The 19,340-nt window shown below is 34.9% G+C and overlaps 2 protein-coding genes across 4 annotated transcripts; both read left to right on the top strand.

Moving 5' to 3' along the window:
- Window positions 1–6,291: 6,291 nt before the first annotated feature.
- On the top strand, window positions 6,292–11,785 carry LOC103711716 (superoxide dismutase [Cu-Zn]). 3 transcript variants are annotated; one of them, XM_008797971.6, is made up of 8 exons: window positions 6,292–6,400; window positions 7,499–7,586; window positions 7,708–7,809; window positions 7,925–8,020; window positions 8,259–8,290; window positions 8,366–8,441; window positions 11,335–11,388; window positions 11,564–11,785. In XM_008797971.6, exons 2-8 carry the CDS (start codon window positions 7,511–7,513, stop codon window positions 11,584–11,586), a joined length of 459 nt encoding a protein of 152 aa, XP_008796193.2. In that variant the 5' UTR covers window positions 6,292–6,400; window positions 7,499–7,510; the 3' UTR covers window positions 11,587–11,785. The 3 variants fall into 3 exon arrangements, with proteins under 3 accessions (XP_008796193.2, XP_008796194.2, XP_088569891.2); XM_008797972.6 differs by having other exon boundaries at window positions 6,301–6,400; window positions 7,466–7,586; XM_088713765.2 differs by having other exon boundaries at window positions 6,301–6,400; window positions 6,577–7,586.
- A 3,661-nt stretch (window positions 11,786–15,446) lies between these two features.
- LOC103711715 (polyubiquitin) lies at window positions 15,447–17,700 on the top strand. The gene is made up of 2 exons (XM_088713764.2): window positions 15,447–15,573; window positions 16,568–17,700. Exon 2 carries the CDS (start codon window positions 16,568–16,570, stop codon window positions 17,498–17,500), a length of 933 nt encoding a protein of 310 aa, XP_088569890.2. The 5' UTR covers window positions 15,447–15,573; the 3' UTR covers window positions 17,501–17,700.
- The last annotated feature ends 1,640 nt before the right edge of the window (window positions 17,701–19,340 follow it).

The raw sequence follows: 19,340 nt of genomic DNA, 5'->3' as shown, positions 1-19,340 counted from the left end.
TACAGCATAGTAAAAATAATAATGAATTATTTATTTTTAGATAGTGTGTAAGAAAAATCATATATAAATGCAGAAACATATGAATAAATTTGGTATTGAATTATTTCATTGATGAATAATAAATGTTTTTATAATAAATAAATCATTTGAATTATTTTATATTGAATAAATACTTTGAATTAATATTGAAATATTGACCAATTTGTTAGTCAGTTGAATTCACATGTATAACTTGCATAAACGTGATAGCTGAAGGAGAAATTAAAATCTCTTGAACTGTCTCGTGAATTGATTATATCATAGAGAATAAGATAAATTGTACTTATTTTCCATTTTTATTTTATATAAAAGGATTTATTTTTATAAAAAATGATCAAAATATTGATATTGGTATAGACATCTAGTGATTATTTAATGACCTTAATATATATGATTAAGAAAAATAAAGTTTCTAATATTAAACAAAAATACATGAACCCGATGACTAAGCACTTGCATGCAAGTCATTAGCCACGGGCTCAAATTCCAGGAGTCGCATTTTTATTTCAATATATATTTTTACAATTGGAATCCTTAATTGGCCTATTTACAATCTCTTTAGCCTCGGAATCAAGCCCGACATGCTCCTTCAAAGTAATAGATTGTTCATGCCTAGTAGCTGAACAAAACAACCAATAGAAATGAGTACTATCACGATTTTCCCCTAATTTAGAATAGCAAAAAATATGTTCTCAAGGATTTAAACGTCAAGACTTAGCTCAAATGGTGTTACCTATGGCCTCTGAGATTGTAGATCAAGGTTTGATGTTCTCAAGGATTTTTTTAATAAAAAAAACGTATAGAAGAAATAATCCACTAAGTGCCTATTTAATTAGATCATTAGGTGCTTACTTGGATGGTACCAACTATTGCCATTCAGGCAAGGGGGGGTGGGGTTTGATTTTGCAAAGTAATCTCCAAGGTCTGTCAAAATGAAATGGCAATGACTCATCTCGGGCAAGAACCAACTACTAAGCAGTGGTTCGGCCTCTATTCCATCAGTTATGGTGAGGAAAAAGGGAAGGCATACCTTTTGATAAAATCCTTCTTATTTTGGTAGGCGTTTGTGATAGATAAAACTACTTTTGCTATTCTGGGTTTTGAAAGTCTTAGAGAAAATCTCATTTCTGCATGTGTCGTAGTTAACTTCCGAAATCAAGGCACGAGATATGCATAGGATTCCAAAAGGTGGGGATTAACCCTTCCTCTCTATTCCAAAAATAATTATGAGACATTCAAATCAAAGATCCATATTGTTGATTCTAATTTATACTACCAAGAATATATAGAAGAATAAAAAGAAAAATATATGTTATGATGGTCTCTAACTTATATATAAAAAATGAATGGTAAAATTATACGAGTTTATGGTTTGCTACGATCTGAATATTGAATTCATTGATTATATATATACATATTTTAGTACATATATATCATGATCAACATGATAGATTTTTGATTTAAATACTTTATTATATATTTTTAATCTAAATGCTTTATCATATATTTTATCACACTAGTATAGTGGAGACCATCCATTTTTGTATCCATGTAATGCAAAAGCCAGAGGCTACCGAAATATATAATTTTTAATTTTTAGATATTTTTAGTATTATAAATCATGATCGATAGTATGAATCATTGGCTTGGATGCCCATCTTTAATTTTAGATTTTAGAGAAATAGATATTCTTTCATCTCAGGATGATATAGTCCATTGTACACATGCATATGTATATATGTGCATATATATTTGGGCAGCTTTTGCCAATGTACTTACTTATCCGAGACATGCACAAATCTTGAGGCAATGCAGATTGGTAGGGATCCATACACACCTTTCATCGCCAATTTGATTAATCTATTTACAAAAATCAAGAGCAATACTATAGCATTTCCCCTAATATACATATATATACATGTATATACATACATATACATACATGTATGTATATATATTAATAAATATGAATATTAATATGGGTATTAAATAGGTATCATAATTGGTATTCATATTTATTCTAAATATATATAAATATGAACCGTATTCATATTTATTCTGCAAGGATACAAATAAAAGTCAAAAATTAGTTATATGCATATTTTTTCTATCTAAATATGGATGTAAGCCGGATATTATTTAAATATAAATCTTACTTTTAGTGAAATATATTAATTATATAATTATTAGGATGGAATCATAATTTATTATGCAGATCACATGCAACATATAATAAGGATCTAAGCCATAAATTTTAAATTTATATGGAGATGGACTTGATTAAGAGTCCAAGTCATTGGTCCAACCAAATTTTTATTAAAATATTAAAAATAAAATAATAATATTATTATTATATAAAAAATTAACATTTTTTACATCAAATACTGTTATCGCGCTTTAATTACAGCATAGTAAAAATAATAATGAATTATTTATTTTTAGATAGTGTGTAAGAAAAATCATATATAAATGCAGAAACATATGAATAAATTTGGTATTGAATTATTTCATTGATGAATAATAAATGTTTTTATAATAAATAAATCATTTGAATTATTTTATATTGAATAAATACTTTGAATTAATATTGAAATATTGACCAATTTGTTAGTCAGTTGAATTCACATGTATAACTTGCATAAACGTGATAGCTGATGGAGAAATTAAAATCTCTTGAACTGTCTCGTGAATTGATTATATCATAGAGAATAAGATAAATTGTACTTATTTTCCATTTTTATTTTATATAAAAGGATTTATTTTTATAAAAAATGATCAAAATATTGATATTGGTATAGACATCTAGTGATTATTTAATGACCTTAATATATATGATTAAGAAAAATAAAGTTTCTAATATTAAACAAAAATACATGAACCCGATGACTAAGCACTTGCATGCAAGTCATTAGCCACGGGCTCAAATTCCAGGAGTCGCATTTTTATTTCAATATATATTTTTACAATTGGAATCCTTAATTGGCCTATTTACAATCTCTTTAGCCTCGGAATCAAGCCCGACATGCTCCTTCAAAGTAATAGATTGTTCATGCCTAGTAGCTGAACAAAACAACCAATAGAAATGAGTACTATCACGATTTTCCCCTAATTTAGAATAGCAAAAAATATGTTCTCAAGGATTTAAACGTCAAGACTTAGCTCAAATGGTGTTACCTATGGCCTCTGAGATTGTAGATCAAGGTTTGATGTTCTCAAGGATTTTTTTAATAAAAAAAACGTATAGAAGAAATAATCCACTAAGTGCCTATTTAATTAGATCATTAGGTGCTTACTTGGATGGTACCAACTATTGCCATTCAGGCAAGGGGGGGTGGGGTTTGATTTTGCAAAGTAATCTCCAAGGTCTGTCAAAATGAAATGGCAATGACTCATCTCGGGCAAGAACCAACTACTAAGCAGTGGTTCGGCCTCTATTCCATCAGTTATGGTGAGGAAAAAGGGAAGGCATACCTTTTGATAAAATCCTTCTTATTTTGGTAGGCGCTTGTGATAGATAAAACTACTTTTGCTATTCTGGGTTTTGAAAGTCTTAGAGAAAATCTCATTTCTGCATGTGTCGTAGTTAACTTCCGAAATCAAGGCACGAGATATGCATAGGATTCCAAAAGGTGGGGATTAACCCTTCCTCTCTATTCCAAAAATAATTATGAGACATTCAAATCAAAGATCCATATTGTTGATTCTAATTTATACTACCAAGAATATATAGAAGAATAAAAAGAAAAATATATGTTATGATGGTCTCTAACTTATATATAAAAAATGAATGGTAAAATTATACGAGTTTATGGTTTGCTACGATCTGAATATTGAATTCATTGATTATATATATACATATTTTAGTACATATATATCATGATCAACATGATAGATTTTTGATTTAAATACTTTATTATATATTTTTAATCTAAATGCTTTATCATATATTTTATCACACTAGTATAGTGGAGACCATCCATTTTTGTATCCATGTAATGCAAAAGCCAGAGGCTACCGAAATATATAATTTTTAATTTTTAGATATTTTTAGTATTATAAATCATGATCGATAGTATGAATCATTGGCTTGGATGCCCATCTTTAATTTTAGATTTTAGAGAAATAGATATTCTTTCATCTCAGGAGGATATAGTCGTGTATATACGTACATATATATTTGGGCAGCTTTTGCCAATGTACTTACTTATCCGAGACATGCACAAATCTTGAGGCAATGCAGATTGGTAGGGATCCATACACACCTTTCATCGCCAATTTGATTAATCTATTTACAAAAATCAAGAGCAATACTATAGCATTTCCCCTAATCAAAAAGATATGTATTTCAAAAATAAAAATATAAATTATGAATTTGTTTGTTATTTATGGTTGCTAAATTCTAATGGGGTAGATAGAATTTCAATTTGCACCAACACTCGCATCCCTACGTCATTGCGAGCCACTCACTTTTGTTCTTAAATTAGGAAATCCCAATCTTGAGAGGTATGGTTACCTCCTCCAAAGTAATGAAGCCAAACAGTTAGACAACAGAAGAATACTTTCAATTTATATTATTTCTCAAACTTAAAAAAAATGATGCCATCAAGCTAAAATTTGAAGATAAGTGGCTAATCCCCTAACTTTTTATTATCTACTCATCCCACATCCCCACTGTCTTACTCAAGTGGCAAGGGCTAATACCATCCAAACAAGATCTTGGGCTAAATTCATCAAATAAAAATATTAAGAAGAGAGGACAAAAATATTAATATAATAGCAGAGTGGTGCTATGGTGTACCTCTTCATACATGCAAAAAAAAAAAAAAAAATTCAAAATAGCATAAAAATGATTAATATTACTTACAAAAGTTAATGCAATGAATAGGGATGGTTGAATGATGTGTTATACCAATTTATAAATTCAATCTTTCTCCTTATGCACTAATAGACATCCCTAGCATTCTTTTCATAAAAATAATTTTATTATTAACCTAATTTACATTTCTTCTTATGCATACTCGGAAAGGCTTAAAGTCTAAATCTGCATGTCTACATTTCTGAGCTTTTATGGTTTTCCTAATGGTGGTTGTGCTCAAAATGCTAAAAAAACAAATTTTAGATGTAGCCATTGCACCAATCATGTAAAAAATTTTTGCATCTTGCATCCATTCATTGATTTATGGTGAATCATCAATTACTTCTCATATGTATTGCATATAGTGTCTTATTTTTATAAAAATAAAATAATATTTTTTTTATTTTTAATACTATATTTATTTTTTGCATTAAAGTTGGCAACTCGGTATCTACAATGCATGTGTGAGGAAAGGACTTGAATTATGAATGTTAATATTATTCATATAATATATATAAACTATAAAATTAATATGATTTTAGTAAAAAAATTATATAACTGAATATCAACGTTCTAATAATGAAAAATTCAAAAATTAAATATTTATCTGATATTAAATGGCCTAATTATTTTGTGATTGAAGAGAGATGACTGAATCAAGTGTCAAGAAAAGAAAGGCAGAGAAAATATAGTGAATATGCTATTTTATTTATTCCTTTGAAAATATTGTTAGGTTGCATTTCTATCTTAGCCAACTCTTGAATAACTAGAGACCGAAAATCTTGAAAAAAATCTGAAAAAAATAAATTGAAAAACAAGATTTATAAAGTAATATATAAAATTTAGAATTACTATTTTTTAGTGTAACCTAAATAAAGAAATAAACAAAATGAATCAGATAAGAATAAAAAACTCCTAATGTTATTTTTTTCGTGCTACTATAATAAAAAATTATAAAAGTTGTAGTTTGTGATCTAGGTATATTCTTAAACATGCTTGTAGGGGTGTGTACCAATTAGATCGGATTAGTTTGGAGCTATACTCAAAATTAAATTGGTCCTCTAAAATTGAAACTGAAATGAGATAAATAAACTATAAAATTTGCTCGAAACCAATCCAAAAATTTGGATTTGGTTTGGTTCATTGACTTGATGTTTAGTAGGCTAGGCTAAATACACTGTATTAAGTGTAAACATAAAAAAATTTATTTTATATAGAGTTGGTATTTAGTGGGTTGGACTAAATTTAAATATAAAATTTTATTATATATATAAAATTACTGTACTGGTATCTTAGTCGCCATTACTGTACTGCGGGTGCAGCGAATCTTTCTCACCTGCGGTGACCATAACCCAAAATCGTCGGTCCTATCCACTACATATACGGTTTGGTGGGCTGGTCAACATACCTTCCCTCCGCCCGAACCGGAGAAGAAAAGGAGTCCTCAGTCCTCTCTGTCGTCCCTCTCCCATTCTTGTTCTCTTCTCCTCAGAGGGGTCGCCTGAGGTAAGTTCATCGTTTTAGGGTAAAGTACATCCATATTAGTGTTTTAATCCCGCGATCGATTGCTCGGGAACAGTGACTTGGATGCTCTGTTTCTCGTTCGGCTGGATATTGATTTTATGGTGTCTAATTCTTTGATCTGATCTGATGCTTCTTTTATCTTATGATTTTGGCTCTAGCTTGAGTTGGGATGCTTCATGACGATTTGATGGCCACAGATTTGATTTCATCGGATTATAGCCGCCCAAACCAATATGGATCGGGTTCAAAGCTGCTATCTTTTTATTTGATGCACATGGATCTCGGATCTTTTTGTTTTTGTTTTTGTTTTTTTTTTCTGTTAAATTTATTTTTTGTTATTTTTTTGTTCTAATCTGTAGATATTTAACTATTCAAATCCTATGCGATGTTTGTATAAAGGATTATGCGATTTTTGGTATTACGTGAATGAATCTCCCACTTTCAACTACATATAATCTAGATTCTTGGCTGCTTCACAGCGTATTTAGTCTAGACTTCTTGAGCGCCACTTTGTACTGTGTATGGCATAGAGTTTAGACTTAGTGTGTGCCACTTGCGCTGTATTTATTCTAGACTTCTCGCATGCCCCTTCGGACTGCATTTAGGCCAGACATCTTGCGTGCTACTTCATGTGAGGATGTTGATGTGAAAATGGTGTACCTTGCGTCTCCATCTGGAGTGTAAAGCATGGTTGTGTCCTCCATCTTGAGTGTAAATTTTGTGCTGAACAGAGAATCACACTAATGTTAGGGCTGACTTCACTGTTCACTCTGCTGTTGAAGTTGCATGTTCAACACTGTGGTCAATTTTGTGGACATTGAATTAGCTTTCAACATTGCCTTGCTGCAAGGTCAATTCTGTTTCTTAGGAGATTGCATCATCTTATATGTTCAGATTTTGTCAAAATTTTATGCGTTTCATCTTATGCTTGTAGATTTGTTTCCCAGACATAGGAAGCATATTTATCTTTGTTTATGCTTTGCTCATTTGGTTTGTCAGAGTTTCTCCCTTATGCTCATCATTTTCATAATCTTGTCTTAAATGAAGATATCGTTTCATTTTTGGGCGTTTTATCCATAGATCACATAAAAAATGGTGAAGGCCGTAGCTGTACTTGGTGGCAGTGAGGGTGTCAAGGGCACTGTTTACTTCACCCAAGAAGGAGATGGTACATTTAACAATAAGCTAGTATATGCTGGTGTTTTCTCATATTATGTGTAAAAATTGAGACAAAATTATAAGTTATCCTAGTTGTCATACATGTTGATATGATTTTGTTCATGTTCTAGGTCCAACCACAGTGACTGGAAGCCTCTCTGGCCTCCAACCTGGGCTTCATGGCTTTCATGTTCATGCCCTTGGCGACACTACAAATGGCTGCATGTCCACTGGTATCTATCTTTGTTCAGGGACAGCTTCTCATGAAATTTAATTAAGGACATTTGTAGAAATATTCATTTTGTTGGTCATTGTATTAATTTATTTTTTGAATTTTACTTAATTCAGGACCACATTTCAATCCTGCTGGAAAAGAACATGGGGCACCTGAAGATGAGATCCGCCATGCTGGTGATCTGGGAAATGTGATTGCTGGCGATGATGGTACCATTTTTTTTTTTTTTATGTTTTTGGCTAACTTTTTGCTTAGTTCAAGCAACATGGGGCACCTGAAGGTTATCATTCTTCATAACATTCCGAGTTGACACAGGCAACAATCATGGCAGTACATGAACACGTTTTTTATCCTTTGGCTCATTTATTGGTCTTGCTAGCCTATCTGCTGTCTATTGAATAATTTTATCCTTAACCTCTTTATGATGGTTTCTTTTTATTGTTTCAGGTACTGTTAGTTTTACCATTACTGACAGCCAGGTGAGTTAATTATACAACTCTCTTTTTTGTTTATTAAATGCTTTTGGAGGTTCTTAACTGTTTTTCTCATTGCAGCTTCCGCTCTCCGGGCCAAATTCAATTATTGGAAGGGCTGTAGTGGTCCATGGTGATCCTGATGATCTTGGAAAGGGTAATTAGTATTATTTTTTTGAAACTTTTTTTACTTATAATAGTCTTGCATTTCTCACATTTATTCTATTACCTGACTAAGTTTTAAGTACAACTGTATTTTTTCTGCTAATCATCCATAACTATAGTAGCATGGATGGGCTCAAAAATAGTGAAAATCTGCCTTGCTTTTGGCTCATCATTAAGTGTTGGTTTTTCTAGCTTCTTGTAACATCATGAAGATGGAGCAACACTTTTTTTTTTTTTTTGATAAATGGTTTTAGTCTGTGCTGTCTTAAATCCCGCATTATACATACATATTGCACATACTCTTCATTGCTTGAGAATGTTTGCAATCATTGGCTCTGGGGATATTTGGAAATGGCTGGAGGGAGATAGCTTCACAATTTGACTTACAATTTCATGATTACACCAGGAGAGGTGCTATGATGCCAAGCCAAATGTGAAATTGGAATGCAATGGATGCTTGGTCATGGCACAGAATCAGCAGAAATACTAAGCATAAAATGTCATGACAGATTTTGGCACTCCTTCTGTTATGTCAGGATGATACCACTAGAAATGACATGGCATGTGGCATTGCTCATCTGAGTGACTTAAACTTTGCTCCAGAGAGTAGCAAGTCTGAGAAGTGCCGAAGAAGGGATGTTTTTGAGTATTTCTGCAATTAAGCGTACATATATGGTAGAAATATGCCTTTTCATATTGCTTTCTGTTATAAGAGTAGTTCAACCAAATAATGGGTTCATGATTGTAGTGATTCATTCCAAATTCATTTACACATGCCTTTTCCCAAAGACCACTTAACTCATGTATTTGTAAGACAACCATCATAATACATGTTTAGTGTGATATCTTTGAGAAGCCACAATTTTTCCCCATTGACACCCACACTTCTTTGGATTCCAAGCTTATAAAATCTCCAAAATTTTCAAATCAAAAGTGGTTAGATATGTTTTCTGTCCATCATCACTTCAAAGAGTTCATTCATTCTCTGGAGTTGGCACCCAATGACATAGCCTTTCACGCCACAATGACTATCTTTCATATCCAAAGTTGAGAAATGTTAAGTGCAGCTTGATCACAGTGTCTAGTGCTTATCTGAAGTTATTACCCTTTCAAAATTTATATTTATACCCATGAAAAGTAAAGAAAAGAGGAATAAATTATCTTAACCTTTGTAATGTATGTCTGAGTGGTGGATAACCTGCAATCCACAAACACAGTTCCAATTATTACCACATTTTGCCCTGCAACCTTATATCCGATTCCATCTCCATATTCATTTTCATCACAGTTTTTTTTCTCATGAGGCTCACAACTGTGGTCCTGTTTTATTTGGCATGGTGTCTGACATTGGTATTCCTACTTTTGCTCTTTCACATGTTAAGAAAACTTGAAGTCCATGTATGTATTAAGAGTGCTTTGTCATACTTTTGAGATATAGGTATATCTGACAGTCTTTGTTAGGCACATGAGGTGCTAGTTCTCATCACATGCCAGGTGCGTGAATTCAAGAGGTGAGAGTATATGATTGGAGATTGTAATTCCATCAGGATTTTTGACTGTGAGACTTTTCATCTAAAATTGATACCACTCAAGTCAAGGGTAATACATCTGCTTTTTTTCCCCTCGTTTTCCTTTTTTTTTGGGGGCCTCAAGAGGGGTATCTAAAGAAGAGTGTATTTAAAGAGTTGTGGCTCACATGCCTTACAGATTTTTAGCCACACATGGGTTGCATTATATATAGTGAACTCTAACGCATATATCCCGATGCTTCTGAGAAGCTTCTAGGACTAAGAGATTCATGATGAGGGTATTTGTGATTTATGATTAATGTAGACAACTTGCTCCATCGTATTTTGAATATATTATGGATTTATGCAGTTTGACACATGAAAGAACCTTTATTTCATGAACTTTTTTGCTTAGGCACATCAAGTGCTCCAGGACTATTCTGTTTCCATCCTTATGCTCTGCTTTCTTTTGCTGTGACTTACTTGTAAGACCACATATTGCAGTTACATTTTTATCTTTATGGAACAAAATTCTTACATTGGCTCTTTTATTATGGAACAAAATGTTCCTCTACTATTAATGCCTCTGAAACATATCTTAAGCTCAATGGATTGTTCATGACCCAAGAATTCATACTTCTGTTCTTCCTTTTTAGAGCTATTTGCCTTGCGATTGAATTATCGATGAGTTAACACCTAGCCTTAAGAGTAACCCAACTAGGATGATAAATTCAAAATCAAACTATTAGAACTTATTATAATTGATCTGAACTCCACTAATTTGATAATCAGACTTTGATTCTTGATTCAAAAAACCATCACAGCAAAAATAGCAAAAACTATAAAATCGAATCTGCAGGGGCTGGAGTTAGCTCTAAAATGAGGTTATGCAACTTAAGAGAGTATTTTTGTTGGATTTGACCGAAAAATTGAATTATAAAGACATGATACAAAGCAAACACAATGAGATTACTTGCTAATGCTAAAAGTCAAGCAATTAAACATATTCCACTATTCTTTACAGTTCTTTGATGTGTGCTTTGGACTCTATTCACATTCAAAAGCAAAATTTTCTGCTCGAGTGTCTTCTTCTTTAGAGTGGATACATCTTGAGTGTTGCATGTAAATTTGCAAGGGTCATCCACGTCATACTGCCATCTGAGAACGTAGCCTTCTTCAATCATTGTTATGAAGATTTTCTTTCTTCTCAACTGGTTTCTATTGACCAATGGAACCTCATATTATTCTGTGTGAATGTTAAAATACTGGCTAGTCTTGAGTTTATACAATGATCAGAGTTTTGTAGTTTTTTTTTTGTCTTTTTTTGTCCACACTATAGGAAGAAATATCTTAAACAAACTCTTGATGCTGTTTTAGGTGGACACGAGCTTAGCAAGAGTACTGGAAATGCTGGTGGAAGAGTTGCTTGTGGTGGGTCTCTTGGTTACTTGCACATTTGTGGCATTTACTTCTATCGTGCTTCATTTCTCCATTTTTTAAGATTCTTTTATGCGTTTTCCTAAATATTTTCTTTTCTTCTGATTGATTGAAAGGGCCTGTCATCTGGATGGTGCCTAATGGTGTTCCTCTTAAACTTTTTTTACAGGCATTATTGGACTGCAGGCGTAAATGTCTGGTTCTGGATTTCCATAGTCGGTTTGAGTTGGAACAGTCTTACCATGTACTTGAAGCACTAGCTGAGTCTCTCACATGCTGAGAACATATACTTATGTTGAATAAGAAACCTTATCTGGGTGTTTTAGTATCTTTAAGCAGTTGCTACCATGGACCTTTTTCAAGTATTTTATTCTTGATCGTTCCTCTCTTACCCTTTTCCTCCTGCTGATGGTATAAAATTCTGCTTAATGTTTCAAAAATGAGCATGGAATTTTTGCTTTGGTATTTGAATAGAGCTCTACATGCTTATCTCAAAAGAGATGAAAAAACAGTGGCTACCTACCTATAGGGCTCATGGGAAGGCCTCTAATTTGTCGCTCTTCGTATGGATTTGCTGAAGGATTGAGGTTCCTTCTGTAATTCTGCGGTACAAGGAGATTACAGCCTCCCCAGCTGCTGTCTTGTATTGGATGAACACTGCGATGCATGAAGAAGAGCATATTGATAGAGGACCACTGCAGGAAGAAGAGGAAGAAGAAGAGACAAGGAGGAAGAAGAAGAAGAAGAAAGGGAGGCTAAATTTTATTCAATTTTTCAATGCCGTAATTCATGAGAGGGATGACCTTTATATAGGCCTTACATCAGGTCAATCAATTAATGATATACCAAACTTGGATCCTTACATCAACTCAATCAATTGATTAAGTCAATTGATTGATTACATACCAAAATCGATCCAATTACTCGATTCAATTACATGACTTAATAGCTAACCCAACTGACATGTTTAATAATAAACAACTGACCAAATTGCCTTGACTAAAAGTAAATGACTAAATTGACTCGATCAAACAAAAGCAAATTGCAGAAAATAAAAATGATGCAGACTATATTGGATCCAATTTGGAGCCCGACTCAATTTGGTGGCTCAAGATCATCTTCCAGCCACAATGAAGTCAATTCATGGTGCGAACGTGAGCAAGTGGCTCTAATGGTGCGATCGTCTGAACGAATGTCTCTGATGTTCCCATCACATATTGTTTGAAAAGGTGACATCTTTCATAGCTTTGATCTACTAGATCTCACACTTTCTATATTTCTAATCATTTTTCATTTGGGCATCTATTTTTATGCGGATTGCATTGCTATGTTATATTTGATATGGTTAATAAATTCTATCTTCCTATTTGTTCGATCAGTGGCCCAAATGAAACATTTCTGTTGATTCAATTCATTGGCCTCTTTACTTTGCACTGATAGAAATGAGGGCTTGTGTGCGTGACTAAGTGACAAAGCTGTCAAATAGTTCTTGGTATATCTTGCTCTTATTTCGAGTCATAGATGCGGTAAGCTTTCAAATCAGATGTAATCAAGGCTCAAAATGACTAATTTTTGCTGCGCACGAACCGATCCGCGGGCTGAAGGCAGGGGGCTTCCCTTTTCATCTACTTTTTGCCAATTTATCCTTTCAAGACGGTATAAAGTTCTTTTGAAATCTTTTAATTTTATGTCTTATTTTATGTTTGACTTTAGCTCCAGCTTGATAAGGGTTTAAATAATTGTTTTATGATCAAGGTTTTAAATTCCAACCAGCTGAGCTATCAACAACTCATAGTCATGGATCTATTGCATACTTGATCCAGATCCATTGGCTTACAAGCTAGGATGGTTTCACAAAGATAGATCACTGACTTTTTTTTTTTCATGCAAAGTATGGGCTTATTGAAAATTTAGGCAATCTAAATTTATAGTACTCCTAAAAATAAATAGTTTCAATTTTGGTTGTACCTAGAGAAATATCTAAGCTAACCGTCCGATGAATTATATTTCTTTGATTATATCTTTTATTGGATAATGAAATTTTCTTATTAACTCATTTGCTTTATATTGATAAGTGTGAATAATCCGTTATTTATATCATTATTTTTTGTTTATATTGCAACCGATCATCATAATTTTCGTTAACTCCTATTCATCAAGTTAGTTGCATATTCCTTTAACGCCTTCTCATAACCTAAATATTTCATTTCATTATTGCATATTAATTTTATTTAAATATATTTATAAATATAAAGTTACTTCATTAATTTTTGCTTATGTTCATTTATTTAAAGCAGCCATCCATTTAAATAAAAAAAGTTTTTTTTTCTTAATTTAAATTAGCACATTCCTCTTTCTACCATTTGTTCTACCAAAGTGATAATAAGAGATGATTTCATTAATTAGTTAGGTTTAATGGATCAGGTAAAAGAAATGTGGAGGAAGAGAGAAGATAAAGGATCACATATTTGCGATCATTTATTTTGCATTAATTAATATAAAAATAGTGAAATGTGAATTTTTACATGATCTTCATATGTAATAATATGTGCGACGTGAAATTCTAGTACATTCGAAACCAACCAAATAATATGATAGAATAGATTTGCCATCCATGAAGCCGACGACCCCTGCCCTACTCTGAGCTCGATAATTTACCTAATATATAATCTATAAAATAATCTTAATAACCCTCACACTTGGTATAATGCTAATCAGATCTTGACATTAAATCACACATGGAAGGTTTCAAGAATATGAAATAAACTAAATATTTCAAATAATAGTATCTGTCTAAGATCCAGGCCCAATTCCAATCCAACCCAAAGTTGAACCCAAACCACCTATTCCCTATCTGACCCGTTCTCTATCTGATTTTATTCGACTTGGACTCGATCCAATTATTGGATGAAACAGGGTTGTTATAACTGCAATAGGTATAAAAGTTTGTTCCAAAATTATCCAGAAGCTTCTACTTACTTCCAAAGGAATCGCTCTCCAACTGGAATCTTCCAACGGGTATAATGCTAATCATATCTTGACATTAAGTCACAAATGGAAGGTGTTGATGGAAACTGGACCCGGGGGTGACTGCGAAACGAGAAGGAGGAGCTCCGGCAGGGGATGCGGTGGTGGACAGCTTTCTCCGGTGGTTGGGATTTCCGGTGCCGGCCCTCCGATGCTTAAGTCAGAGGGTTTTTTTGGTAGAGCAAGCAGAGAGGTTACATAAAAGAAAGATCTCTCTTCAGAAGGAAGAAGTCCTCATTTTTATAAGAGGAGTGTATGAATTATCTGTGACGTGACTGTGCAAATTAATGAGTTACCGTAGTGATTGGACGTGATCGTGTGAATTAATGAGTTACCGTAGACGATCCAAAATTTTGGACTGGCTGGTGGTTCGTTGAGATCGTGCGCATTTAATCGTTGGCAGTCGTTGAGGCGGAGATCGCGGGATTGGACTCCAGATGAGGAAGAGGGGGATTTGATTTTCGGTGGAGCGGAGGGGTCTGCTTCTTCCTTTGACTGGATCTTCTTTGGGCTTGAGGTTGATCGAGCTCAACTTAATCGAGACCAAAGCTGCAAGCTTTGAGGCCGGGCGTCTTGGGGCCGGGCGCCTTGGGGTCGGATGCCTTGAGGGTTACCGCCGTCGTGCTCGCCATCAAGTGCCGACGATATATCCACGTGTTTTGAGCAATCAATTTTTTCCCCAAAAGAAGGTTTCAAGAAGATGAAATAAACTAAATATTTTAAATAATAGTATTTGTCTAAGATCCAGACCCAATTTCAATCCAACCCAAAATCGAACCTAACCACCTATTCCCTATCTGATTTTACTCAACTTGGACTCGATCCAATTATTGGATGAAACAGGGTTGTTATAACTGCAAATCTGCAATAGGTATGAAAGCCTGTTCCAAAATGATCCAGAAGCGTCTACTTACCTCCAAAAGAGTCGCTCTCCAACTAGAATCTTCCAACAAAAAAGTCTCCGAGTCCAACCGTCCAGGGGAAGGAAAAGGTTGCAAATACACGTGTCAGAAGATCATCGCTCCGATCCGACGGTCAGCCGTTGTCGGTGGCTCCAGGGAGCGCCTATAAATTGCGAGGTCTCTGGTTTCCTCTTACGCCATCGATCAAAAATCTCTTCGAGTTGAAGCGATAGAAGCGCGAGAGACCAAGGTAAGCCTCCTCTTCTCCTGATCTCTCCTTTGTGAGTTGAGATGTGTAATGATCTTGGGATTTGATTGGATTGGTTAGGTCTTTTAGTGTCTCGATGATTCGTTGTGGTCGTTTCTTTCTGCCAAAATAAACAAAGATAATCTGATAATTGGTTTTTCTTGTAGAACATGATGTTTTATTGGATTGCTGGTGTTCTCTTGGATTTTTAAGGTTTTGGTTGTTTTCTTGTAGTCGTTTCTATCTGCCGGAAGAAACCAAAAGTAACCAAGATTCCGTTTTGATATGATAACGTTTTAGGAGAACATGAATCTAGATTAATTTTTGTATCTTGGTCTCGCCTTATTGATTTTTTTTTTTTTTTTGGTAAAGCACGGGGTTTTGATTGGTTTGTTGTTGTTCTTTAGGGTTTTGATCGATCTTTTCTGTTGTTTACTCTTTCTGTGAATTGTTTTGATAATTTATTTTTTAAGAACGTTTGATTAGATGAGATCGTGGTAATTAGATATTGGACAGTCTTTGTTAAGGAATTAGATCGTGGTTTCGTGGTGTCATCTGGGTAATTTTTGCACTTGCGTAGTTCAGATAAGTTTCACTTATTTTTCTAGAGTATAGGATTTTCTGATGCCTATGAATTGGATATGTATGTTTCTTTTTATTAGCAATAAAAATTTTGGATGATAGATGGGAATCTGTTTTATGTTCAAAAAATTGTCTTTTTAATATTTCACAAAGGTTATGCATCTGACTTTTGCTTTCACTTTGTCCATCTATAACTTGCCGCCTTTCTAACTTGAGGTTTGATTTCTCTTTCGCTTTATAAATAATATGATATTGTCATTAAGCCATCTTGATCTGATATTATCTGTCAAATTTTTGTACCCAAAGATGAACTAATTGGGTTTTGGGCTGGTCTTCTTGTTAGTTTTCATTGAAATTTCTAAGTTGTTCATGTCATACATATATGATTATTGACGCTTCATGCTTGTGATTTCAGATGCAGATCTTTGTGAAGACCCTCACCGGCAAGACAATCACCCTTGAGGTTGAGAGCTCAGACACCATTGATAACGTGAAAGCTAAGATTCAGGATAAAGAGGGGATCCCACCTGATCAGCAGCGCCTGATCTTTGCTGGGAAGCAGCTGGACGATGGCCGCACCCTGGCAGACTACAACATCCAAAAGGAGTCCACGCTGCACCTGGTTCTCCGCCTCAGGGGCGGCATGCAGATCTTCGTCAAGACCCTTACAGGGAAGACCATCACTCTTGAGGTTGAGAGCTCAGACACCATTGAGAATGTGAAAGCCAAGATCCAGGACAAGGAGGGCATCGCACCTGACCAGCAGCGCCTGATTTTTGCTGGAAAGCAGCTCGAGGATGGCCGCACATTAGCAGATTACAACATACAGAAGGAGTCCACTCTCCACCTGGTCCTCCGATTAAGAGGCGGCATGCAGATCTTTGTAAAGACTTTGACGGGGAAGACGATCACTTTGGAGGTGGAGAGCTCCGACACCATCGATAATGTCAAGGCAAAGATTCAGGATAAGGAAGGAATCTCTGTGGATCAGCAGCGTCTTATCTTTGCTGGAAAGCAGCTCGAAGATGCACGCACGCTGGCAGATTACAACATTCAGAAGGAATCCACCCTTCACCTGGTGCTGCGGCTGAGGGGTGGCATGCAGATCTTTGTGAAGACTCTTACAGGGAAGACCATTACTTTGGAGGTGGAGAGTTCTGACACTATCGATAATGTGAAGGCAAAGATTCAGGACAAGGAGGGCATATCCCCGGATCAGCAGCGCCTCATTTTTGCTGGGAAGCAGCTGGAGGATGGTCGCACTCTTGCAGATTACAACATTCAGAAAGAATCCACCCTTCACCTTGTCCTTCGTCTCCGTGGTGGTGGTGATCTCTGCTGGAAATGAATATGTGTTGGGTTCTTTGGCTGCAGTTTACTTGTAAACATGTAGTTGTTTTGTAATTGCTGCTCTGGATGTAGTTTCGTAGTATGTGCCTATCTAGTTTGGCGTGGAAATTTGAACATGAAAGGTGGCTCTCTATGAACTGTTCTATCAGATATTGTTAGCTTTGTCTAATGAAATCCTTCCATTAGGTCCCTTTTAAATTTTTCCTGCTAACTGGAATGCTTTTTGTGTTCAAGTAATTTTATTACTCGACCGAAGGTGCTTTTAACTGAAGTGATATATAAAGCTAGGTGATATTTAGTTGGGTTGTTTTCCATCTCTATGCTTCTGCTCGCTTCTCTTAGAATGGCCTAGTGTTCTGTGCGCTTTCAACAGATAGCAGGAATGATTCCTGTTATTCTTGTAAAGGACGTGAATATATGTCGAAAACCACCTTCAGAATACCGACTGTTTAATGAGCAGGCTGTGACTTCTGGAGCCAGAATAGCCACGCTTTGGAGCAGCTGCTTCTTCTGGGATGGGGTTTCAGCATGTCAGGGAATGTGGGTGGAGGAAGTGCAGCATTAGAACCTCGGTCAGGGTCTGGATTCAGCACTGGGTTTAGCGGTGAGTCTAAGAACAATGCATACGACGTATGTAATGACTATGGTGGATGCAAGAGTTTTGGGTAGACACTGAAATAAAGTTTGAAAAGGTGAAAATTCAGGAAGTTAATATGGGAGAGCAGGTTTTGCAACCTTGAGCTGGAAATTCGAGTCGGAAGAGGGACACGGATACAGCAGTAGAATCTAGTGATGGAAAGAGCAGCGATAGCAATGATGTAGTAATTGTAGGAGATTGTCATTCTGGGAAGCTGAAGGCTGAATATTAGGACAACTGGTAGTTTTTATCCAGTAAGACCGACAATGAAGAATCAGAAGGATCCATGCACTGAAGATAAGTATTATGGATGACATTGTGATTCCAAGATTCAAAAGGTTAAAGAAGGGTGGAACATTCTATGATGCGCATCAGAAGAATAATGCAGTTTCTGGAGGGAATGCAAATAAAGTTGGAGCGCAACCAAATGAGAATGCTGTCTCCAGATGCAAGAAAGATGAGAATGTAGAAGGTGATATATACTTCCTGAAAAAAAACCAAATGGAATGTATTCAAGCATGTCGCCATGCGAGCTTTAAAAGAGAATCGGGTTAAAATTTTCGAGCTGGGACGCGGCGGCTAACAGCAATGTTGGGGAGTCCAGAGACACCGGTGGGGCCCCGGAAAGAGAACAAAGGGTAGGTGAGATAGAAGAAGGCTTGAATCCTGGCGTGCAAGTTCAAAGGCTAATCTTTTGTGTTGATTCAAAACCATTGACGATGAAGGCACTCCGATTGCAGAAATTATTACTTTCTATGAAATTGATTCCAGAAATTATGTTGCCTTCAAGCATAGTTGGTGACTCATTCTTATATATTGTTTCTTGTTTTAGACCTAACTTAAACAAAAAAATATTGGCAAATTTATTATGGTTTTAGTTTCTCCTGGGAAGGACGTTAAATAAAATGACCAGGAGAGCTTTAAATTTATTGAGATGTTTAAAGAATCAGGCGATTCCAATAATCACGTTTTATTTGAATAATGTGAATTTACACCTCAAGCTAATACCAGTCAGTTTCAATTTACAAACAAAGTAAATTTAAATTACAAAAAAAAAAGATTCGAGAACTTACTTGATTTGCATCGACTTGGCTAAGATTAGTATATTAAATTGGATATAACTGATAACATTCAGACCTATTGTATGTTTCTCATCAGTTATCTTGTCAGATGGAAATGTTCAGATGTCCAGCAGCTGCGC

Source organism: Phoenix dactylifera, chromosome 17 (assembly GCF_051530095.1).
Source record: "Phoenix dactylifera cultivar Ajwa chromosome 17, Ajwa_hap1_PhDact_Kaust_v1.1, whole genome shotgun sequence".
NCBI lineage: Eukaryota > Viridiplantae > Streptophyta > Magnoliopsida > Arecales > Arecaceae > Phoenix > Phoenix dactylifera.
The sequence above is the reverse complement of the archived record's forward strand: the minus strand, read 5'-3'. Positions and strand labels throughout refer to the sequence as shown.

Excerpts from the sequence above, each read along its gene's own strand:
- LOC103711716 (XM_008797971.6), top strand. The coding sequence starts at position 7,511 with ATGGTGAAGGCCGTAGCTGTACTTGGTGGCAGTGAGGGTGTCAAGGGC. Across the intron at positions 8,291-8,365 it reads TTACCATTACTGACAGCCAG|CTTCCGCTCTCCGGGCCAAA; the intron begins GTGAGTTAATTA and ends TTCTCATTGCAG. Across the intron at positions 11,389-11,563 it reads TGGTGGAAGAGTTGCTTGTG|GCATTATTGGACTGCAGGCG; the intron begins GTGGGTCTCTTG and ends CTTTTTTTACAG.
- LOC103711715 (XM_088713764.2), top strand. The coding sequence starts at position 16,568 with ATGCAGATCTTTGTGAAGACCCTCACCGGCAAGACAATCACCCTTGAG.